Source organism: Lethenteron reissneri, unplaced genomic scaffold (genome assembly GCF_015708825.2).
Source record: "Lethenteron reissneri isolate LAM-NWPU_2019-01 unplaced genomic scaffold, ASM1570882v1 scaffold_1638, whole genome shotgun sequence".
Lineage (NCBI taxonomy): Eukaryota > Metazoa > Chordata > Hyperoartia > Petromyzontiformes > Petromyzontidae > Lethenteron > Lethenteron reissneri.
The window spans coordinates 2,627,879-2,652,878 of NW_026891375.1; the positions used below are offsets into that span (position 1 = coordinate 2,627,879).

Sequence of the window (25,000 nt, forward strand, 5' to 3'; positions counted from 1 at the left end):
CCCCCGTGTAGCCTCAACAGACTGCTGGGGCAAGTGCTGCTAGTAGCGAGTAGCAGCAGCGCCTATGAAGGTAGACACAGACAAAGATCCCCCGTGTAGCCTGTAACAGGCTGTAGGGGCAAGTGCTGTTAGCGAGCAGTACCTATGAAGGCTACCGGCGCTGTGGCACACGAGGGGGTGGGTGGCTACCAGCACCACGCCCGGCCGCCTTGGTCTCCCCAGTGGCGATGTTCACTACACACTGCTACACCAGCTACTCGTTTGAGGCTGAGTCAAGCCAGAGGAAGCCCACAAGCGGTTCAGATAATCGCCACTGGTGGGTTTGTAGCGCAGCACGCTAACCGCTGCACTACCGCAATACACACACACACAGCGTAGCGCTAACCACTACACCCACCACTCCTCACACTCACACAGACAACAATCGCCACTAAGTGGCGGTGACGTCACTACGACGCTTGTGCCAGGCCAAGTGCACCTTGAGGCCACGTGAAGTGTCGAACGCCCGCTGGCAGGAGGTCACGGGGCAGACCCAGCAGGTGCCACGGGTCGACTGACTGAGATGACCGAGATGACTGGCTGATGCGCCACCTGTGCCCCCTACTGTGCCAACTTGCTGTGCTTTAGCCACCCGGCGCTCCGCTTATACACACACACAACCCAGGACCTCCCGTATAGCCATTTTTTTAGGCAAGTGCTATTAGCGAGCTCCCACCTACACACAAAGATCCCCCGTGTAGCCTTAACAGACTGTAGGGGCAAGTGCTGTTAGCGAGCACCTATGAAGGCCAGAACGGCACACGAGGGGGTGGGTGGCCAGCACCACGCCCGACCGCCTTTGTCTCCCTAGTGGCACAATGTTTACACACCGCACCAGGTACTTATTTGAGGCTGAGTCGACCTAGGGGAGGCCCGGGACCGGTTCAGATAATCGTCACTGGTGGTGTTGGCCGTGAGCGGGAATCGAACTCGGGTCGCCAGGTTCATAGCGCAGCGTAGCGCTAACCGCTGCACCACCACTCCCCACACAACAACAACAACAACCGCCATTCGCCACTAAGTGGCAGTGAAGTCACCACGACGCTTGTGCCAGGCCATGTGCACCTTGAGGCCAAAGTGCTCCCCACACCCACACATAGGCTTCGGCAAGGTAAGGTAATGTACCCTTTTTACCGGGTAAAAGGTAGGGTAAAGATAGGCTCGTTATGGGGACCTCATTTGCCAGTAAAAATATGATAATTGGTTCTTTACCCTTCTATCTGGCAACAAAACTGACACCCTTTTACAAGGAGTCATGTTTGCATAGACCGCAATACCTGCAGTCATAATACAAACAAAAGAACATAACTCTGATAATGTACGCACTGTCCTTGAAGTTGATTGGTCCACACCCGAGACAGCTTTCCTTAGAGCCTAGTCTCACATGGTGTTGGACCAGATGATGCCAACAGGCGCACAACTCAAAGACAATGCACCATCAGAGTATGAGAGCTCGGGGCAAGCATCTACACTATGGGGACCTCATTTGCCAGTAAAAATATGATAATTGGTTCTTTACCCTTCTATCTGGCAACAAAACTGACACCTTTTTACAAGGAGTCATGTTTGCATAGACCACAATACCTGCAGTCATAAATACAAACAAAAGACATAACTCTGATAATGTGCACTGTCCTTGAAGTTGTGAGGCTAGGCTCGAAGGAAAGCTGTCTCGGGTGTGGACCAATCAACTTCAAGGACAGTGCACATTATCAGAGTTATGTCTTTTGTTTGTATTTATGACTGCAGGTATTGTGGTCTATGCAAACATGACTCCTTGTAAAAAGGTGTCAGTTTTGTTGCCAGATAGAAGGGTAAAGAACCAATTATGATAGGCTCGTTGTTTTTACACTTTTACCTTACCTTGCCGAAGCCTACACGCACACACACACGAGTATACACACCATTCATTTATACTATTTGTATCTTCCCAGGCAAGGCCCACTTAAGCTATGCAGCTCTAAATTTAGAAGCGACCAGGCTTCACGAATGATAGCCCCTCTAGGAGGCTTATCGTCGCGTGGAAATGTATAGCGGTTAGCCAAACAAACGTGACGTTGAATCTCAACGTGGAGGGAAAAACGGGAGGGCCCGGAGAAAAATCCACGCGACCCCGGGGAGAACTGTAGAGGGCATCGTCAGGAAGCCCACGACCTCCTGTAGACCAGGCGAGGTAGTTAACATCTCCTAGCCACCGTGATGATGATGAGAGAGAGACACTGCAAACTCCAGGTATACAACAGCAACCAACGACCTCCTGTACACCAGGCGAGGTAGTCAACATCTCCTAGCCACCGTGATGATGATGATGAGAGACACTGCAAACTCCAGGTATACAACAGCAACCAACGACCTCCTGTACACCAGGCGAGGTAGTCAACATCTCCTAGCCACCGTGATGATGATGAGAGACACTGCAAACTCCAGGTATACAACAGCAACCAACGACCTCCCGTACACCAGGCGAGGTAGTCAACATCTCCTAGCCACCGTGATGATGATGAGAGAGAGACACTGCAAACTCCAGGTATACAACAGCAACCAACGACCTCACGTACACCAGGCGAGGTAGTTAACATCTCCTAGCCACCGTGATGATGATGAGAGAGAGACACTGCAAACTCCAGGTATACAACAGCAACCAACGACCTCCCGTACACCAGGCGAGGTAGTTAACATCTCCTAGCCACCGTGATGATGATGAGAGAGAGACACTGCAAACTCCAGGTATACAACAGCAACCAACGACCTCACGTACACCAGGCGAGGTAGTCAACATCTCCTAGCCACCGTGATGATGATGAGAGAGAGACACTGCAAACTCCAGGTATACAACAGCAACCAACGACCTCCCGTACACCAGGCGAGGTAGTTAACATCTCCTAGCCACCGTGATGATGATGAGAGAGAGACACTGCAAACTCCAGGTATACAACAGCAACCAACGACCTCACGTGCACCAGGCGAGGTAGTTAACATCTCCTAGCCACCGTGATGATGATGAGAGAGAGACACTGCAAACTCCAGGTATACAACAGCAACCAACGACCTCCCGTACACCAGGCGAGGTAGTCAACATCTCCTAGCCACCGTGATGATGATGATGAGAGACACTGCAAACTCCAGGTATACAACAGCAACCAACGACCTCATGTGCACCAGGCGAGGTAGTCAACATCTCCTAGCCACCGTGATGATGATGAGAGACACTGAAAACTCCAGGTATACAACAGCAACCAACGACCTCACGTACACCAGGCGAGGTAGTTAACATCTCCTAGCCACCGTGATGATGATGAGAGAGAGACACTGCAAACTCCAGGTATACAACAGCAACCAACGACCTCCCGTACACCAGGCGAGGTAGTCAACATTTCCTAGCCACCGTGATGATGATGATGAGAGACACTGCAAACTCCAGGTATACAACAGCAACCAACGACCTCCCGTACACCAGGCGAGGTAGTTAACATCTCCTAGCCACCGTGATGATGATGAGAGAGAGACACTGCAAACTCCAGGTATACAACAGCAACCAACGACCTCCCGTACACCAGGCGAGGTAGTTAACATCTCCCACCCCTCCCCCCCCACACATTACATGCACAACGCCCTTCCCCCGCAGTTCCCCCGCCTCCCGCCCGCCCACTCACCTGCTGACGGACGTGAACCTGCGTGAGCGCCTGCAGCTGCCCCGAGTAGCCAGGGATCGCTGCACGGCAGACGGACACACGCGCACACACAACCGCGGGGTTTTCGACGGGCGCGCACGCACGCACGCACAACCACAACCACAGCAGCAGCATTAACCGGGGATGCCACTGGGCAGAGGTCGCAAACGGGTTTTGATTCATTCTTTGGTTCTTTCGGTAAAGTCACGTATGCAGAAAAAATAAAAAAATAAATTAAATACTAGCATTATTTATTATTTTATCTTTATACGTGACTTTACCGAAAGAACCAAAGAATAATTCCTGCAGTCATGAAAGCTCCAAATTAAGTTTGGGTTTTGATTCCTTACCCGTACCCGGCCGCACCAGGGTCGCAAACGGGTACCTGTACCCGTACCCTACCTGTACCCGTACCCGGCCGTACCCGTACCCTACCTGTACCCGTACCCGGCCGTACCCGTACCCTACCTGTACCCGTACCCGGCCGTACCCGTACCCTACCCATACCCGGCCGGGTAGGGTACGGGTACGGGTATCGGGTACCCGATTGCGACCTCTGGGATGAAGCCATGTTGCAGGCGCGGGTGGGTTGATTCTAGGAACTTGAATTGTGAGAAGAGACAAGACGTTGGGAAATGAGTGACAAACGGTTACTCACCAGTGACTCACGGCCTACCCGTACCCGTACCCGGCCGCACCAGGGTCGCAAACGGGTACCCGTACCCGTACCCGGCCGGGTACGGGTAGCCGGGTATCGGGTAGGGTACGGGTATCGGGTACCCGGTTGCGACCTCTGCCACTGGGGTTCGAACCGCAAAAACCCTCCAACGTGAGGGGGGGGTAAATCGCACTGCCGCGGGGTCGGGGCGGTGGTGGCGGCTACAATACTGCACGCACGCGAGCGACAAGCACCTGTTGGTGCACATGATAAGAGCTTTCTACCTCGTCGGGAAGCACCCTCGAGGTTTTTTCAGACACGCAGATCAAGGACTTCATTGACAAAGAAGATGTGTATCGCTTGCACATTGAGCCACCTTGCAGGGACTGGCTCTCCAGCAGAGGAATCAGCTGCTCCACCTCCTCCAAGAGCCCCGCCTGGGTCTTTAACATCGCCTCTCCTGCACACACGCGCACGCACGCACGCGGACACACACGCACGCACGCGCACACACGCACACACACACACGCATGCGGACACACACACGGCAGCGGACACACACGCACGCGCATGCGGACACACACACGCACGCACACACGCACGCACACACGCACGCACACACGCACGCACGCACACACGCACACACACACACGCATGCGGACACACACACGGCAGCGGACACACACACACACACGCACGCGCATGCGGACACACACACACGCACGCAGACACACACACACACGCATGCGGACACACACACGGCAGCGGACACACACGCACGCGCATGCGGACACACACACACGCACACACGCACGCACACACGCACGCACACACGCACGCACGCACACACGCACACACACACACACGCATGCGGACACACACACGGCAGCGGACACACACACACACACGCACGCGCATGCGGACACACACACACGCACGCAGACACACACACACACATGCGGACACACACACACACGCACGCGGACACACACGCATGCGGACACACACACACGCACGCACGCGGACACGCACACACACGCGGACACACACGCATGCGGACACACACACATGCATGCGGACAAACACGCACGCATGCGGACACACACACAGGCGCATGTGGACACACACACACACACGCATGCGACACACACACACAGGCAGGCACAACAAAATAAAGATCCCCCATGTAACCATCTTGTCCCAGCCAACATCACTGATATGCGTGCGTGCGTGTCTGCGTGTGCATGTCTGCGTGTACGTGTCTGCGTGTGCGTGTCTGCGTGTGCGTGTCTGCGTGTGTCTCTGCGTGCGTGTCTGCGTGTCTGCGTGTCTGTGTGTGCATGTCTGCATGTACGTGTCTGCGTGCATCTCTGCGAGTGTCTGCGTGTCTCTGCGTGTGCGTGTCTGCGTGTACGTGTCTGCGTGTGCGTGTCTGCGTGTGTCTCTGCGTGTGTCTCTGCGTGTGTCTCTGCGTGTGCGTCTCTGCGTGCGTCTGCGAGTGTGGTACCTGAGAGGATGATCTGGAGTTTGACGGAGTCAGGAACCGCAGGAGACAGGGACTGCCCAGGCTCCAGCACCCGTAGCAACTCATCCACTGACACACACGTGACACACACACACACACACGGAAAGCATGGCACACAACACACATAAATGACACACGTGGCGGCAAGCATGATACACACAAACGTGACACACACAGCAAGAATGACACAAACGATACCCACAAGACAGACACGGCAAGCGTGACAGACACACGGCAAGCATGACACATACACACCCGTTACACACACACACACACACGTTACACACACGTGACACACACACGTTACATACACACACACACACACGTGACACACAGACGTTACACACACACACCCGTTACAAACACACACACGTTACACACACACGTTACACACACACGTTACACACACACAACAAGAGTGGTGCAATGAAAGGCAGGCGGGGGGTTGATGCCGGGATTCGAGCCCAGGATTTAAGCGGTTCCCTCCTCCGACGCGGCCATCGTTACGAACGCCCCGGTCCCTCCCTGGTCCCTCCCTGGTCCCTCCCTGGTCCCCCTCCCCGGTCCCCCTCCCCGGTCCCCCTCCCCGGTCCCCCTCCCCGGTCCCCCTCCCCGGTCCCCCTCCCCGGTCCCCCTCCCCGGTCCCCCTCCCCGGTCCCCCTCCCCGGTCCCCCTCCCCGGTCCCCCTCCCCGGTCCCCCTCCCCGGTCCCCCTCCCCGGTCCCCCTCCCGGTCCCCCTCCCCCGGTCCCCCTCCCCGGTCCCCCTCCCCGGTCCCCCTCCCCGGTCCCCCTCCCCGGTCCCCCTCCCCGGTCCCCCTCCCCGGTCCCCCTCCCCGGTCCCCCTCCCCGGTCCCCCTCCCCGGTCCCCCTCCCCGGTCCCCCTCCCCGGTCCCCCCCCTCCCGGTCCCCCTCCCCGGTCCCCCTCCCCGGTCCCCCTCCCCGGTCCCCCTCCCCGGTCCCCCTCCCCGGTCCCTACCCTGGTCCCTCCCTGGTCCCCCTCCCTGGTCCCTCCCCGGTCCCTACCCTGGTCCCTACCCTGGTCCCCCTCCCTGGTCCCTCCCCGGTCCCTCCCCGGTCCCTCCCCGGTCCCTCACGTTTCTTGAAGAGGGTCCTCACGCGCTCCCTCTTGCCCGCCGCCACGTCCAACGTCGCCTGAATCTTCGTCAGGGCATCCACACACTGCGGAGCAGGAGGAGACAAAACAGCACCCGATGGGTGAAGGGGGAGGAGAGGGGGGAGCTTGTATTTAAGAGCTTGCATCTTGGAATCCCTGCCTCACTTGATGCAGCAAATCTGGCCGTGACGGTCCCACCTGATGACGGAGACTTGTGTTGCCTCCGAAACGTCGTGATTTTTTATTTTATTTCGATTTAAAGCTTTCGTGACTGCAGGGATTCATCTTCTTGGTTCTTTCGGTAAAGTCACGTAGAAGGGAAGTAATAAAATAAAAAAAATAAAACATAATAAAATCAAATAATTCTCACGACGTTTCGGCTACAATGCAAGCAGCCGTCTTCAGGTGAAGAATGAGACACTACCAAGCTTGGAGCTTATATATAAGCTGGGTTGGGGGTGGAAGAAGAAAAGAGCCTTAACAAAAGAATGTGCATATCCCATGAATATGCTAAATTCCTCTTGATATGCACATTCTTTTTGTTAAGGCGCTCTTCTTCTTCCACCTCCAACCCAGCAGCTTAAATATAAGCTCCAAGCTTGGCAGTGTCTCATTCTTCACCTGAAGACGGCTGCTTGCGTTGTAGCCGAAACGTCGTGAGAATTATTTGATTTTATGTTTTATTTTTATTATTTTATTACTTCCCTTCTACGTGACTTTACCGAAAGAACCAAGAAGATTTATTATTTTATTTTTATTATATTTTTTTCATTTTTTACCTACGTAACTGGTTGATGCACCACCAGCTGTACCCGCTACTGTGCCAACTCGCTGCGTTTTAGCCGCCCGGCGCTCCGCTCGTTGTTGTGAGCGTCCTTCCTTTACACAACATTCACCACCACCATCATTATTACCAAAGGCAAATCTCCCCCGTGTAGCCTCTAACAGACTGTAGGGGCAAGTGCTGTTAGCGAGTAGCAGCACCTATGAAGGCTACCAGCGCTGTGGCACACGAGGGGGTGGGTGGCCAGCATTATACCCGGCCGCCTTTGTCTTCCCAGTGACAATGTTTACACACCGCACCAGGTACTCATTTGCGGCTGAGTCGACCCAGGGGAGCCCCTGGACCGGTTCAGATACTACCACCACCCACTCACATTACCCCTACCAGGAAAGACGCCTGCTGCAATCATGTTGTTATTGATGATGCTGTTGATCATCACAATGTTGTTGATCATCACAATGCTGTTGATGATGCTATTGATAACGATGGTGTTGATGATGCTATTGATAACAATGCTGTTGATAACGATGCTTTCAAAACAACAAACAGTTTTACGTTTACTCGTAAGAGACACCCCAGGACCCCACCCCCTCCCACGTCTGCCCCCCCCTACAGGGACCGAGGCACCGGGCGCGGCAAAGCGATCCAGGCAAGCGAGTAGGCTCCGAGCCGAGCTAGGCCTCGAGCGGTGTTTTAACCCGAAATTGGTGCGGAGTTTCGGGGATGACAGCGGCACCTCGAGGCGTTTGGCGGACGGGCGGCCACCGCAGAGATGCTGTCTAAACAAGAAAGAGTTCTACGTTCATTGAAAAGAGACACCCCCACCCCCCCCATGTCTGCTCCCCCTACAGGGACCGAGGCACCGGGCGCGGCAAAGCGATCCAGGCAAGCGAGTAGGCTCCGAGTCGAGCTAGGCCTCGAGCGGTGTTTTAACCCGAAATTGGTGCGGAGTTGCGGGGATGACAGCGGCACCTGGAGGCGTTTGGCGGGCGGGCGGCCACCGCAGAGGGCGCGCTCCAGCGCCTCGATTCTCGCCTCAATCTCGGAGATATCGGCCATGGCGCGCACGCAGACACCGCAGACAGACAGACAGACACACACAGACGTCTCGTCTCGTCGTCTGACTTCTCAGGAGCAGGGTGGGGCTAGGCGGGGTGAGAGGGGCTGGGTGGGAGGGGCTACGCTGAGTGGGAGGGGCTTGGCGGGGTGGGAGGGGCTGGGTGGGAGGGGCTGGGCTGAGTGGGAGGGGCTGAGTGGGAGGGGCTGGGTGGGAGGGGCTGAGTAGGAGGGGCTGAGTGGGAGGGGCTGGGCTGAGTGGGAGGGGCTAGGCGGGGTGGGAGGGGCTGGGCTGAGTGGGAGGGGCTGGGCTGGGTGGGAGGGGCTGGGCTGAGTGGGAGGGGCTGGTCTGAGTGGGAGGTGCTGGGCTGGGTGGGAGGGGCTGGGCTGAGTGGGAGGGGCTGGGCTGAGTGGGAGGGGCTGGGCTGAGTGGGAGGGGCTGGGCAGGGTGGGAGGGGCTAGGCAGGGTGGGAGGGGCTGGGCAGGGTGGGAGGGGCTAGGCAGGGTGGGAGGGGCTGGGCAGGGTGGGAGGGGCTAGGCTGGGTGGGAGGGGCTAGGCTGGGTGGGAGGGGCTAGGCTGGGTGGGAGGGGCTAGGCTGGGTGGGAGGGGCTGGGTTGGGTGGGAGGGGCTAGGCTGGGTGGGAGGGGCTACGCTGGGTGGGAGGGGCTAGGCAGGGTGGGAGGGGCTAGGCTGGGTGGGAGGGGCTACGCTGGGTGGGAGGGGCTAGGCAGGGTGGGAGGGGCTAGGCAGGGTGGGAGGGGCTAGGCTGGGTGGGAGGGGCTACGCTGGGTGGGAGGGGCTAGGCAGGGTGGGAGGGGCTAGGCAGGGTGGGAGGGGCTAGGCTGGGTGGGAGGGGCTACGCTGGGTGGGAGGGGCTAGGCAGGGTGGGAGGGGCTAGGCAGGGTGGGAGGGGCTAGGTTGGGTGGGAGGGGCTACGCTGGGTGGGAGGGGCTAGGCAGGGTGGGAGGGGCTAGGCTGGGTGGGAGGGGCTACGCTGGGTGGGAGGGGCTAGGCAGGGTGGGAGGGGCTAGGCTGAGTGGGAGGGGCTACGCTGGGTGGGAGGGGCTAGGCTGAGTGGGAGGGGCTACGCTGGGTGGGAGGGGCTAGGCAGGGTGGGAGGGGCTACGCTGGGTGGGAGGGGCTAGGCAGGGTGGGAGGGGCTAGGCTGAGTGGGAGGGGCTAGGCAGAGGGAGGGCGGGGAAGTGAACGTTGGGGTAGGGGAGGGGTTGGGCGGGGGGGAGGGTTGGGCGGGGGGGAGGGGCTGAGTGGGGGGGGGGGGTTGGGCGGAGTGGGGAGGGGCTAGGCGAGGTGGGAGGGGCTTCGCTGGGTGGGAGGGGGTAGGGTGGAGTGGGGGGGAGGGGCTAGGCGAGGTGGGCGGGGCTTCGCTGGGTGGGAGGGGGTTGGGCAAGAGGGGAGGGGCTAGGAAGTAGAGCCGCCATGTTGGTAAGGGATTAACGACCATTCGGATTTCGCCCTGAGCCGGCCCCGATTTAAAACAACAACAACAAAAACTCAAAGAGTGGTGACTTTGAAAGAAATATACAACGTGTTACATTGACGACGTTTCGGCCAGTGGCCCTTTTTCAAAGCACGTATCGGAGCGAGAGAGAGAGAGGCGAGGGTTGAGCGCGGCCATGTTGGTAAAGTCACGTAGGTAAAACATTACAATTAATAAAAGTAAAATAAAATAATTTTTATTTTATTTCACTTTGATTAATTAATTAATAAAAGTAAAATAAAAGTTATTTTATTTTAATTATTATATTTTACTTTGATTAATTAATAAAAGTTAAATAAAATATTTTTTATTTTATTTTACTTTGATTAATTAATTAATAAAAGTAAAATAAAATAATTTTTATTTTATTTAACTTTGATTGTTTGATTAATAAAAGTAAAATAAAATAAAAATTATTTTATTTTAATTATTTAATTTTACTTTTATTAATTAATTAATAAAAGTTAAATTAAATAAAATTATTTTATTTTACTTTTATTAATATGAATAATTTTAATGTTTTACCTACGTGACTTTACCGAAAAAAAACCTAACAATATGAATCCTTGCAGTCACGAAAGCTTCAAATCTAGAACCTCAGATGATGATGAGGAGACCACTTTCACTGCGCTATCATTTGTAGCAAGGTCACTTCTAACAAGTATAACCCGTAAAAACAAAGTTTTTCACTCTAAATCCTTTATATGCGTGGCGGCTAGAGTCCTCTCGTCCTCTGGCTTGAGATGGCTGCCACCTATGGGTCAGATGATTGTCTGCCAGTATTAAGCAATTGGTAATTTAATATTTAATTTGTTTTCCCTAAAAAGTGTAAAATTTTGGAAAAAAATTTTCACGAACATTAATTGTCACGCACAACGAGTCTGTGTGCAAAATGTCAGCTCGATTGGATCACGGGAAGTGGGTTAAAAAACGACCGAAAGATTTGCACGGTTCTAAGCAAGCAAGCACGCAAGCACGCGAACTTAATATAAAGGATTTAAAAAAGTAAGTTTGCTAAACAAACGAATTTTTTTAAAACTTTAAATTGTGTATTTTTGTTTGGTTGTTTCAGTGACGCGTTTACTTTTTTCGATAATTATCCACTCCTGTCGTGCTTTTATGTATTGTTTGTTGTTGTTGTTTTAATTCGTCAAGTCAACAAAGAGCTTTATAGCGCATCGTGATTTCTACTACGGTGACGTCACGTAAACACCAGACCCCCGCGATTCGATTCCTTGATCGATTCCGGCAACAGCATCGGTTCTCATTGCCGCCAAAGCGATAGATTCGATTGCTTTACGACTCTGGAATCGATTCTTGCCGGGCCCACGCCCATACGCGTGACGTGGCGTCGATTCCTGCCCACCAGGAAGCGGGGCCGCGAATCGAGTTGTGTTGGAATCGAAATCGCGTGGAATCGATTCCGTGGAGACTCAACCCAAGGGCTTTCGGGGCTCGGAGTCTCCGTGTCTCCCCGTGTCTCAGGGTCTCAGGTCCTTGTCTCTCCCTGTGTCTCAGGGTCTCAGGTCCTTGTCTCTCCCTGTGTCTCAGGGTCTCAGTGTCCCTGTGTCTCCGTGTCCCTGTGTCTAAGTGTCTCAGCGTTCCCGTGTCTCCCCGTGTCCCCGTGTCTCTGTGTCTCTGTGTCTCCCCGTGTGTCTCCCCGTGTCCCTCCGTGTCTCCCCGTGTCTCCCAGTGTCCCCGTGTCCCAGTGTCCCTGTGTCTCAGTGTCCCAGTGTCCCCGTGTCTCCGTGTCCCCCCGTGTGTCCGTGTGTCTCTGTGTCTCCGTGTCTCCGTGTCCCCCCGTGTCTCGGTGTCTCCCCGTGTCCCCGTGTCTCCCCGTGTCTCTGTGTCCCCGTGTCTCTGTGTCCCCGTGTCTCCCCCTGTCTCTGTGTCCCCGTGTCTCTGTGTCTCCCCGTGTCTCTGTGTCTCCGTGTCTCCGTCTCCCCGTGTCTCCCCGTGTCTCCGTCTCCCAGTGCCCCAGTGTCTCTGTGTCCCCCCGTGTCTCCCCGTGTCCCCCCGTGTCCCCGTGTCTCCGTGTCCCACGTGTCCCCCCGTGTCTCCCCGTGTCTCCGTGTCCCAGGTTAGGTCTCATCTGGTGCAATACACGAGCAGTATCTATATTTATATTTATTTGTTTATAGAGTTAAGTTCAAGTTCGACCACGCAGCTCCAAGGATCTTCAAAGTCTCTGGTTCCCTCACTGGCGTCGGTGAGTGTCAATGTGTGTGTGTCAGTGTGTGTCAGTGTGTGTCTGTGTGTGTGTGTGTCTGTGTGTCAGTGTGTGTCTGTGTGTGTGTGTCAGTGTGTGTGTCAGTGTGTGTCAGTGTGTCAATGTGTGTGTGTCAGTGTGTGTGTGTCAGTGTGTATCTGTGTGTGTGTCAGTGTGTGTGTGTGGGTCTGTGTGTGTGTCACTGTGTGTGTGTCAATGTGTCAATGTGTTTGTGTCAGTGTGTGTGTCAGTGTGTGTGTCAGTATGTGTGTCAGTGTGTCAATGTGTGTGTGTCAGTCTGTGTGTGTCAGTGTGTGTCAGTGTGTGTGTCAGTGTGTGTGTGTCAATGTGTCAATGTGTGTGTGTCAGTGTGTCAATGTGTGTGTGTGTCAGTGTGTGTGTGTGTCACAGTGTGTGTGTGTCAGTGTGTGTGTGTCAGTGTGTGTGTGTCAGTGTGTGTCAGTGTGTGTGTTAGTGTGTGTCTCAGTGTGTGTCTGTGTGTCAGTGTGTGTGTCGGTGTGTGTGTCGGTGTGTGTGTGTGTCTGTGCCAGTCTGTGTGTCTGTGTCAGTCTGTGTGTGTCTGTGTGTGTGTCAATGTGTTAATGTGTGTGTCAGTGTGTGTGTCATTGTGTGTGTGTCAGTGTGAGTGTCAGTGTGTGTCAGTGTGTGTGTTAGTGTGTGTCTCAGTGTGTGTCTGTGTCAGTGTGTCGGTGTGTGTGTCAGTGTGTGTGTCAGTCTGTGTGAGTGTCAGTGTGTGTGTGTCATTGTGTGTGTGTCAGTGTGTGTGTGTCATTGTGTGTGTGTCAGTGTGTGTGTGTGTGTCGGTGTGTGTGTGTCAGTGTGTGAGTGTCAGTGTGTGTGTGTAGGTGTGTGTGTGTCAGTGTATGTGTGTCGGTGTGTGTCTTTGTCAGTGTGTGTGTCAGTGTGTGTGTCAGTGTGTGTGTCAGTGTGTGTGTCAGTGTGTGTGTGTGTCTGTGTGTGTGTGTCAGTGTGTGTGTCAGTGTGTGTCAGTGTGTGTGTCAGTGTGTGTGTGTGTCAGTATTTGTGTCATATCAATGTGTGTGTGTCAGTGTGTGTGTGTCAGTCTGTGTGTGTGTCAGTGTGTGTGTGTCAGTGTGTGTGTCTGTGTGTGTGTCAGTGTGTGTGTGTGTGTCACTGTCTGGGTGTGTGTGTGTGTGTCTGCCAAATCAACCCCCTACCTCCTCGCGGTGCCAGACTGGGAACTCTGTCGTGGGCAGTGCTGTGGGGGGAGGGCCAATGCCCATTGGCCTCTCCCCTTAATGGCGTCTGTGACCACCACAGTGGCTAAACGGGGGCTCTGGACGGGTGCGAGGGTCTGGTAACCCCTCCACCTTCAATTCATTACCACGAAACTACGAATTAAACATAAATATGTAACTAATAAGCTTGTGCCGGAGGCCCCGGGGGGACAGGCGTCTATGACGTCTCCTGGCCAAACCCCAATTGGCGGAGCCAGGAGATTGAAACTTCACCCTCGGGGCTCCTCCAGAAACAACAAAAAGCCACTACGGATGGCCGCGTGGAATGTTCGAACGCTCACTGCAGAGGAGAGGCTGCCACTCCTTTGTCGGGAGCTGCACCGGTACCGTCTGGATCTCTGTGGCATTCAGGAGGTCCGGTGGACTGGTTCTGGCTCCTGCCACCATGAGGGGTGGACAGTCCTCTACTCGGGGCAGGAGACTGCCAAACAACAGGGTGTGGCTCTTCTTCTGAACAAAATAATGAAGGGGGCGTGGGAGCGTGGCGGTGAGGTGTGGGAAGCTGTAAGCCCCAGGCTACTTTGGGCTCACCTTCCCATCAACCAGAGGCGAGGAGTGGTGGTCGTGGTTACTTATGCCCCCACCGAAGACGAACAGCCGATGAGTCAGATGCCTTCTATGACCTCCTGTCACAGGTGCTGGCTAAAGTGGCCACTCGGGACAGAGTCTTCTTGTTGGGTGACTTCAATGCCCGAGTTGGTCATGATGCTGGCACCTGGTCTGGAGTGATTGTAAGGCATGGGCCAGATCAGCTCAATAACAACGGTAGGATGCTGCTAGATTTTTGTGCAGCCCATGGGCTTGTAATTACCAACACGCTCTTCCGGCATCGGCGCATCCACACAACATCATGGATGCATGCCGGGTCCAAGTAAGAACATCTGCTGGACTACGTAGTGATGGACCAGCAGATGCGAGCCCATGTCCTTGACACCAGGACCTACCGTGGAGCTGATCTGCCCTCTGACCATCGACTAGTCATCTGTAAGATATGCCTGCCATTCTTCCACTCCGGTGGTGGGTGTACACCCAGGACCCCATTCCAACCTAAAGTGGCCTGGTCTCAGCTGATGAAAGTTGCAAGCGAGAATTGCATCATCGCTTGCAGCTGGGGTTGGTATCGTCCCCCACTCCTCCTGATGTCGAGGGTAGATGGGTGAGGTTTAGGACTGTGACTCATGCAGCTGCAATGGCTGCTTTGGGTACGCGGTCCAGACCTCCCCAGATACCCTGGCTGACAGAGGAGGTGTTCAGGATAGTTGAGAAAAGCGACAGGCCCACTCTCATCGGCTACAGCATCCCACGTCAGAGAATGAGGAGGCTTACTGCAGCCTTCGCTCGGAGGTTCGGAGAGCCGTGAGGCGCTGCAAGGATGGGTGGTGGTCGTGGGTTGCTGAGGAAATGGAGTTTGCCTCAGTGGCCCGTGATCACAAATTACTATTTAACTCCATCAAAAAAGTAACCTGCAGCGCCACACCTATTGCCATCATTCGGGGAAATAAACAGTGATCCAATCTCCGACCCCCAGGAACAGGTTTGAAGATTTGCTGAGCATTTCTGTGAGGTCCTCGGGGAGGAGAAATCCCTCAGCCAGGAAAACATCATGGCACAAAGTGGGGATAACCCTGCTGAGGCTGCGGTGCCTTAAATATTGGAAGAGGTCACCCCCTGTGAGTGGCTGGCTGAGGTGCCAGCTGTTGAGGAAGTACTTAAGGCGATCCTTAGTCTGAGACCAGGAAAGGCACCGGGCAGATATGATCTCCCAAGCGAAATTCTGAGGGAGGGTGGCGTTTGTACACAGACTGCCCTATATGACATCATAACAACAGTCTGGACCGCTGGATGGGTTCCATAGGATTGGAAGGATTCCCTGGTGGTCCCCCTCTTTAAGAAAGGGGACCGCACAGACTGTAACAACTACAGGGGCATCTCACTCCTCAGTGTGCCGGGAAACGTCCTGGCAAGGATTATTCAACATCGCCTTGCTAGGCACGCTGAGGAGAGGCTTGCAGAGCCCCAATACGGTTTCAGGAAAGGGCGGTCCTGCACAGATGCCATAGTTTCTGTCCGTTTGCTACAGCAGAGGTGTAGGGAATTCCAACAAGACCTACATCTCTGCTTTATTGACCTGGTCAAGGCCTATGATACCATCAGTAGGCCTGGGCTCTGGGTTGTTCTTCGTGCTTTCAGAGTCTCTGACCCTCTACTCACGATCATTAAGGACCTTCATGACCTTCATGATGGTGAGCGGGCCCGGGTAAAACTACGCGTCCGGGAGTCAGAGCCTTTCCCTGTATACCTTGGTGTGCGACAGGGATGTCCTCTGGCTCCCACATTATTTAACATCTATTTTAATCACGTAGTTCATGAAGCCTTCAACAGCTGTACCGGGGGAATCTCCATTTGGTACAGATTTAATGGGGGGAGTTGGAGGCTCTGCTGCTGAGACTGGAGCGTGCCACTAAGAGGTGGGGCCTTACCATCAGCCCCACCAAAACTAAGCACCTGCCTGGGTATTTTGTACTATTGGACACTCCACCCCCACAACTCCCAATCGGTGATGGGGCAGTTGTGGAGAGAGCGGAGAGTTTCCCATACCTGGGCAGTGTGCTCATGACTGGCTCCGGTTTAACAGCAGAGGTCTCACTCCGAATCAGTCGAGCGGCAATATCTTTTCATCGGTTGCGTAACGCTGTGTGGAAGCTACCTGGTCTGTTGCTCCGCACGAAGCTTCAGTTCTTCTCGACCATGGGCATTCCCTCCCTTCTCTACACTTGCGAAACATGAACCCCCCTAATGGAGCATCTTCGCTGGTTAGAAACATTTAGGCTGGCCTGCCTACGATCCATCCTGGGTTTACAAGGCTGGATTGTGTAAGGAACTCACAAATCCTTGAAAGAGTCCCATCAGTGAGCTCCTCCGCCAGGCAAGGCTGCGTTGGCTGGGTCATGTAGCCCGCATGTCCAGCCACCGCATGCCCAAACAATTTTTGTTCGGCCGGATCGAGGGGGCAAAACAGGCACGGCACGGGCTAGAGAAGAGATAGAGTGATGTGGTACAGGAGGACGTGGAGCTGAGTGGACTTGCCAATGACTGGTACCAGCGGTGTCAAGATCGGCCTCTGTGGAGGAGGCTCGTGAAGGACGCTACTGGGCAGTTGGAGGCAGTCGCCCTCCAGCAACAACGGAGGGCGGAGGAGCGACGCTCACAACAACGAGCGGAGCGCCGGGTGGCTAAAGCACAACAAGTTGGCACAGTAGGGGGCACAGGCGGTGCATCAGCCAGTCATCTCGGTCATCTCAGACAGTCGACCCGTGGCACCTGGGTCTGCCCCGTGACCTCCTGCCAGCGGTCGTTCGACACTTCACGTGGCCTCAAGGTGCACTTGGCCTGGCACAAGCATCGTGGTGATGTCACCGCCACTTAGTGGCGAATGGCGGTTGTTGTTGTTGTTGTCGTGGTTAGCGCTACGCTGCGCTACGAACCCGGCCACCCGAGTTCGATTCCCGCTCACGACCAACACCACCAGTGACGATTATCTGAACCGGTAACCTGGGCCTCCCCTAGGTCGACTCAGCCTCAAACAAGTACTTGGTGTTGCGGTGTCTAATGAACATCGCCACTGGGGGGAGAGACAAAGGCGGCCGGGCGTGGTGCTGGTAGCCACCCACCCCCTCGTGTGCCACAGCGCCGGTAGCCTTCACACTCGCTGCTACTGCTGCTACTCACAGCACTTGCCCCGACAGTCCGTAACAGGTTATACGGGTGACCTTTGTCTGCGTTGCGTGCGTGTCTCTTGCGAGGCCCTACAGCTTGCGCCCATCCCGGGACGGCAACCCCCTTGAGGCCAAACTGCCGCGGGGAAATCGCAGGCTCGCGCCGCACCCACGGACGAGTGCCAGGACAGTGCGTGCCGGAGACCCTGACACGGGTGTCAGCTGAAACGACGTGGACACTTTGACTCACTTATTAGACACATAGAGACCCATAGAGATACTGAGAGACTCATAGAGACACTTGGAGACTCACAGAGACACTGAGAGACTCACGGAGATACTGAGAGACCCATAGAGATACTGAGAGACTCACGGAGACACTTAGAGACTCACGGAGCCACTGAGAGACTCACGGAGATACTTAGAGACCCATAGAGATATTGAGAGACTCACAGAGACACTTAGAGACCCATAGAGATACTGAGAGACTCACAGAGACACTGAGAGACTCACGGAGACACTTAGAGACTCACAGATATACTTAGAGACCCATAGAGATACTGAGAGACTCACGGAGACACTGAGAGACTCAAGATACACTTGGAGACTCACAGAGATACTGAGAGACTCACAGAGACACTTTAGACACACAGTGACACTTGGAGACTCACAGAGACACTTTAGACACACAGTGACACTTGGAGACTCACAGAGACACTGAGAGACTCACAGAGACACTGAGAGACTCACGGAAACACTGAGAGACTCACAGAGACACTGAGAGACTCACAGAGACACTGAGAGACTCACAGAGATACTGAGAGACTCACAGAGACACTGAGAGACTCACAGAGACACTGAGAGACTCACAGAGACACTTTAGACACACAGTGACACTTGGAGACTCACAGAGACACTGAGAGACTCACAGAGACACTTTAGACACACAGTGACACTTGGAGACTCACAGAGACACTGAGAGACTCACAGAGATACTGAGAGACTCAGAGATACTGAGAGACTCACAGAGACACTTTAGACACACAGTGACACTTGGAGACTCACAGAGACACTGAGAGACTCACAGAGACACTTTAGACACACAGTGACACTTGGAGACTCACAGAGACACTGAGAGACTCACAGAGACACTTTAGACACACAGTGACACTTGGAGACTCACAGAGACACTGAGAGACTCACAGAGATACTGAGAGACTCAGAGATATTGAGAGACTCACAGAGACACTTTAGACACACAGTGACACTTGGAGACTCACAGAGACACTGAGAGACTCACGGAGATACTGAGAGACCCATAGAGATACTGAGAGACTCACGGAGACACTTAGAGACTCACGGAGCCACTGAGAGACTCACGGAGATACTTAGAGACCCATAGAGATATTGAGAGACTCACAGAGACACTTAGAGACCCATAGAGATACTGAGAGACTCACAGAGACACTGAGAGACTCACGGAGACACTTAGAGACTCACAGATATACTTAGAGACCCATAGAGATACTGAGAGACTCACGGAGACACTGAGAGACTCAAGATACACTTGGAGACTCACAGAGATACTGAGAGACTCACAGAGACACTTTAGACACACAGTGACACTTGGAGACTCACAGAGACACTTTAGACACACAGTGACACTTGGAGACTCACAGAGACACTGAGAGACTCACAGAGACACTGAGAGACTCACGGAAACACTGAGAGACTCACAGAGACACTGAGAGACTCACAGAGACACTGAGAGACTCACAGAGATACTGAGAGACTCACAGAGACACTGAGAGACTCACAGAGACACTGAGAGACTCACAGAGACACTTTAGACACACAGTGACACTTGGAGACTCACAGAGACACTGAGAGACTCACAGAGACACTTTAGACACACAGTGACACTTGGAGACTCACAGAGACACTGAGAGACTCACAGAGATACTGAGAGACTCAGAGATACTGAGAGACTCACAGAGACACTTTAGACACACAGTGACACTTGGAGACTCACAGAGACACTGAGAGACTCACAGAGACACTTTAGACACACAGTGACACTTGGAGACTCACAGAGACACTGAGAGACTCACAGAGACACTTTAGACACACAGTGACACTTGGAGACTCACAGAGACACTGAGAGACTCACAGAGATACTGAGAGACTCAGAGATATTGAGAGACTCACAGAGACACTTTAGACACACAGTGACACTTGGAGACTCACAGAGACACTGAGAGACTCACAGAGACACTTTAGACACACAGTGACACTTGGAGACTCACAGAGACACTGAGAGACTCACAGAGATACTGAGAGACTCACAGAGACACTTTAGACACACAGTGACACTTGGAGACTCACAGACACACTGAGAGACTCACAGAGACACTGAGAGACTCACAGACACACTGAGAGACTCACAGAGACACTGAGAGACTCACAGAGACACTGAGAGACTCACAGAGATACTGAGAGACTCAGAGATACTGAGAGACTCACAGAGACACTTTAGACACACAGTGACACTTGGAGACTCACAGAGACACTGAGAGACTCACAGAGACACTTTAGACACACAGTGACACTTGGAGACTCACAGAGACACTGAGAGACTCACAGAGACACTTTAGACACACAGTGACACTTGGAGACTCACAGAGACACTGAGAGACTCACAGAGATACTGAGAGACTCAGAGATATTGAGAGACTCACAGAGACACTTTAGACACACAGTGACACTTGGAGACTCACAGAGACACTGAGAGACTCACAGAGACACTTTAGACACACAGTGACACTTGGAGACTCACAGAGACACTGAGAGACTCACAGAGATACTGAGAGACTCACAGAGACACTTTAGACACACAGTGACACTTGGAGACTCACAGACACACTGAGAGACTCACAGAGACACTGAGAGACTCACAGACACACTGAGAGACTCACAGAGACACTGAGAGACTCACAGAGACACTGAGAGACTCACAGAGACACTTGGAGACTCATAGAGACACTTAGAGACTCACAGACACACTGAGAGACTCACGGAGATACTTGGAGACTCACAGAGATACTTAGAGACCCATAGAGATATTGAGAGACTAACAGAGACACTGAGCGACTCACAGACACACTGAGAGACTCACATAGACACTGAGAGACTCACAGAGACACTGAGAGACTCACAGAGACACTGAGAAACTCACAGAGACACTGAGAGACTCACAGACACACTGAGAGACTCACAGAGACACTGAGAGACTCGCAGAGACACTGATAGACTCACAGAGACACTGAGAGACTCACAGAGACACTGAGAGACTCACAGAGACACTGAGAGAGTCACAGAGACACTGAGAGACTCACAGAGACACTGTAGACACACAGAGATACTGAGAGACTCACAGAGATATTGAGAGACTCACAGAGACACTGATAGACTCACAGAGACACTGAGAGACTCGCAGAGACACTGATAGACTCACAGAGACACTGAGAGACTCACAGAGACACTGAGAGACTCACAGAGACACTGAGAGAGTCACAGAGACACTGAGAGACTCACAGAGACACTGTAGACACACAGAGATACTGAGAGACTCACAGAGACACTGAGAGACTCACAGAGACACTGATAGACTCACAGAGACACTGAGAGACTCGCAGAGACACTGATAGACTCACAGAGACACTGAGAGACTCACAGAGACACTGAGAGACTCACAGAGACACTGAGAGAGTCACAGAGACACTGAGAGACTCACAGAGACACTGAGAGACTCACAGAGACACTGAGACTCACAGAGACACTGTAGACACACACGGTTCCCATAGTTTCAAGTGGGTGCCGAGTCGTGCTGCCCTCCATGGCCGCTCGCTCGCCCCGCTAGGACAGCACTTGCCCCACACAGTCTGTGGGTTGGGTTTTATTTTTTTGATCTTTTTAATTTTGAAAAAAAATGACAATTTTTAAAAAAATTTGAATTTTTTTAAATTTTTGTAAATTTTTTGAATTTTTTAAAATTTTTAAAATTTGTTGAAATTTAAAAAAAAATGTTAATTTTAAAAACATTAAAAAAATTAAATTTCTAATATTTTTAAAAATTTTTTTAATGTTTTAAAAATTTCTAACTACGTGACTTTACCAAAGAGTAGGGGGTGGGGGTGCTGAACCTTTGCCTTCGTGGTGTATGCCCCGCCTCTGGAGTGGTGGTGGTGGTGGTGGGGCAAGCCGCGGGGACAGAGTCCGCGGGTCGTAGTTCGTGTGTGCGGCCGTGAGGGGGTCAAAGGTTTTGTGCCACGTCACTTGGTTGGCACGCGGGAGGCGGGGCAGATGAGCCGTGTTTGCGAGCGCCTGTTAAGGGGGGTTTAGCGTTGGCGGCGTCACACCGCCACCACCGCCACTGTCACCACTACCACCACCGTCGCCACCGCTGTCACTGTCACACCGTCACCGCCACCGTCACCACCGCCACCACCGTCGCCACCGCTACCACCGCCACTGTCACACCGTCACCGTCAAACCATCACCACCGCTACCACTGTCACACCGTCACCGCCACCGTCACCACCGCCACCATCGCTACCACCGCCACCGTCAAACCATCACCACCGTCACCACCGTCGCCACTGTCACACCGTCACTGCCACCGTTACCACCACCACCACCGCCACACCGTCGCCACCATCACACACCGTCACCACCGCCACCACCGCCACACCGTCGCCAGCATCACACCGTCGCCGCCACCGGCACCACCGCCATCGTCACACCGTCACCACCACCACACTCACACCGCTACCACCGCCACCACCACCACACGTCCTGCCCGGCCGCCTTTGCCTCCCCAGCGCTGCCAGCTCTACACGGTGTGTAGAGCTGGGGGACGGGGAGCGTAACGGGGGGTCCGGTACGATCACAGAGGGGGTCTGGAGCCAGAGGGGGTCTGGAGCCAGCGGGGGTCTGACATTCGCTGTCGCTGCTGTTACGCTACCAGCGAGTTATCGTTCACCACGAGCAGGTGCCATGGGTTGGCTGCTGTGCCAGGCTAGGTGCAGGAGGTGGTCACGGGACAGACCCAGCAGGTGCCATGGGTTGACTGCTGTGCCAGGCTAGGTGCAGGAGGAGGTCACGGGACAGACCCAGCAGGTGCCACGGGTTGGCTGCTGTGCCAGGCTAGGTGCAGGAGGAGGTCACGGGACAGACCCAGCAGGTGCCACGGGTTGGCTGCTGTGCCAGGCTAGGTGCAGGAGGAGGTCACGGGACAGACCCAGCAGGTGCCATGGGTTGACTGCTGTGCCAGGCTAGGTGCAGGAGGAGGTCACGGGACAGACCCAGCAGGTGCCATGGGTTGACTGCTGTGCCAGGCTAGGTGCAGGAGGAGGTCACGGGACAGACCCAGCAGGTGCCATGGGTTGACTGCTGTGCCAGGCTAGGTGCAGGAGGAGGTCACAGGACAGACCCAGCAGGTGCCATGGGTTGACTGCTGTGCCAGGCTAGGTGCAGGAGGAGGTCACGGGACAGACCCAGCAGGTGCCATGGGTTGACTGCTGTGCCAGGCTAGGTGCAGGAGGAGGTCACGGGACAGACCCGGCAGGTGCCGTGGGTTGGCTGCTGTGCCAGGCTAGGTGCAGGAGGAGGTCACGGGACAGACCCAGCAGGTGCCGTGGGTTGACTGCTGTGCCAGGCTAGGTGCAGGAGGTCACAGGACAGACCCAGCAGGTGCCATGGGTTGGCTGCTGTGCCAGGCTAGGTGCAGGAAGTCACGGGACAGACCCAGCAAGTGCCATCATCAACATCATCAACATCATCATCAACAACAGCATCATCAACATCATCACCATCATCAACATCAACAACATCATCACCACCATCATCAACATCATCAACATCATCACCATCATCAACATCAACAACATCATCACCACCATCATCAGCATCATCAACATCATCACCATCATCACCATCATCACCATCATCATCATCAACAACATCATCAGCATCATCAACATCATCATCAACATCATCATCAACATCATCAACATCATCAACATCATCATCAACATCATCAACATCATCATCAACATCATCAACAACATCATCAACATCATCACCATCATCAACATCATCATCACCATCAACATCATCATCAACACCATCATCACCATCATCAACACCATCATCACCATCATCAACATCAACAACATCATCACCACCATCATCACCATCATCAACATCAACAACATCATCACCACCATCATCAGCATCATCAACATCATCACCATCATCACCATCATCACCATCATCATCATCAACATCATCACCAACATCATCAACATCAACATCATCACCAACATCATCAACATCATCACCATCATCAACATCATCATCACCATCATCACCATCAATATCATCAACATCATCAACAGCATCATCAACATCATCATCATCATCAACAACATCATCAGCATCATCAACATCATCATCAACATCATCATCAACATCATCAACATCATCAACATCATCATCAACATCATCAACATCATCATCAACATCATCAACAACATCATCAACATCATCACCATCATCAACATCATCATCACCATCAACATCATCATCAACACCATCATCACCATCATCAACACCATCATCACCATCATCAACATCATCAACATCATCATCACCATCATCAACATCATCACCATCATCACCATCATCAACAACATCAACATCATCACCAACATCATCAGCATCATCAACATCATCACCATCATCAACATCAACATCATCAACAACAGCATCATCATCAACATCATCATCAACATCATCATCAACATCATCACCAACATCATCACCATCATCAACATCATCATCACCATCAACATCATCATCAACATCATCATCACCATCATCATCACCATCATCAACATCATCATCACCATCATCAACATCATCATCACCATCATCAACATCATCAACATCATCATCAACATCATCATCAACATCATCAACACCATCATCAACATCATCAACATCATCATCAACATCATCATCAACATCATCAACATCATCACCATCTTCTTGGTTCTTTCGGTAAAGTCACGTAGAAGGGAAGTAATAAAATAAAAATTTAACATAATAAAATAATTCTAACAATTATTTTATTATGTTTAATTTTTATTATTTTATTTTATTATAATAAAATAATACAAATAAAACATAATAAAATCATTCTCACGACGTGAAGACCAGGTCTGTCGGGGAGACAGACCTGGTCTTCACCTGAGGACGGCTGCTTGCATTGTGGCCGAAACGTCGTGAGAATTATTTTATTATGTTTTATTTGTATTATTGTATTACTTCCCTTCTACGTGACTTTACCGAAAGAACCAAGAAGATGAAATCCCTGCAGTCACGAAA

The 25,000-nt window shown here is 52.9% G+C and overlaps 2 protein-coding genes across 4 annotated transcripts in view; one reads left to right on the top strand and one right to left on the bottom strand.

Annotated features, from left to right (window-relative positions):
* DCTN3 (dynactin subunit 3) overlaps positions 1 to 8,945 on the bottom strand; it is a 22,546-nt gene extending 13,601 nt beyond the window's left edge. The window contains exons 1-5 of the mRNA XM_061581902.1: positions 8,764 to 8,945; positions 6,988 to 7,072; positions 5,876 to 5,962; positions 4,745 to 4,828; positions 3,693 to 3,751 (exon numbers count right to left, since the gene is read on the bottom strand). Of these exons, the coding sequence (XP_061437886.1) occupies positions 3,693 to 3,751; positions 4,745 to 4,828; positions 5,876 to 5,962; positions 6,988 to 7,072; positions 8,764 to 8,850 (402 nt within the window). The 5' untranslated portion in view covers positions 8,851 to 8,945. The remainder of the gene's footprint in view (positions 1 to 3,692; positions 3,752 to 4,744; positions 4,829 to 5,875; positions 5,963 to 6,987; positions 7,073 to 8,763) is intronic.
* A 2,821-nt stretch (positions 8,946 to 11,766) lies between these two features.
* Positions 11,767 to 25,000, top strand: part of LOC133362893 (choline-phosphate cytidylyltransferase A-like) — a 27,718-nt gene continuing 14,484 nt past the window's right edge. Inside the window, exons 1-2 of one of the 3 annotated variants that reach the window (XM_061581848.1) lie at positions 11,771 to 11,839; positions 12,488 to 12,555. The gene's annotated coding sequence lies outside the window, so the exon portion shown is untranslated. Of the gene's footprint in view, positions 12,556 to 22,032; positions 22,450 to 25,000 lie in introns of those variants that run through there. The other 2 variants (XM_061581847.1, XM_061581849.1) reach the window with 2 other exon arrangements.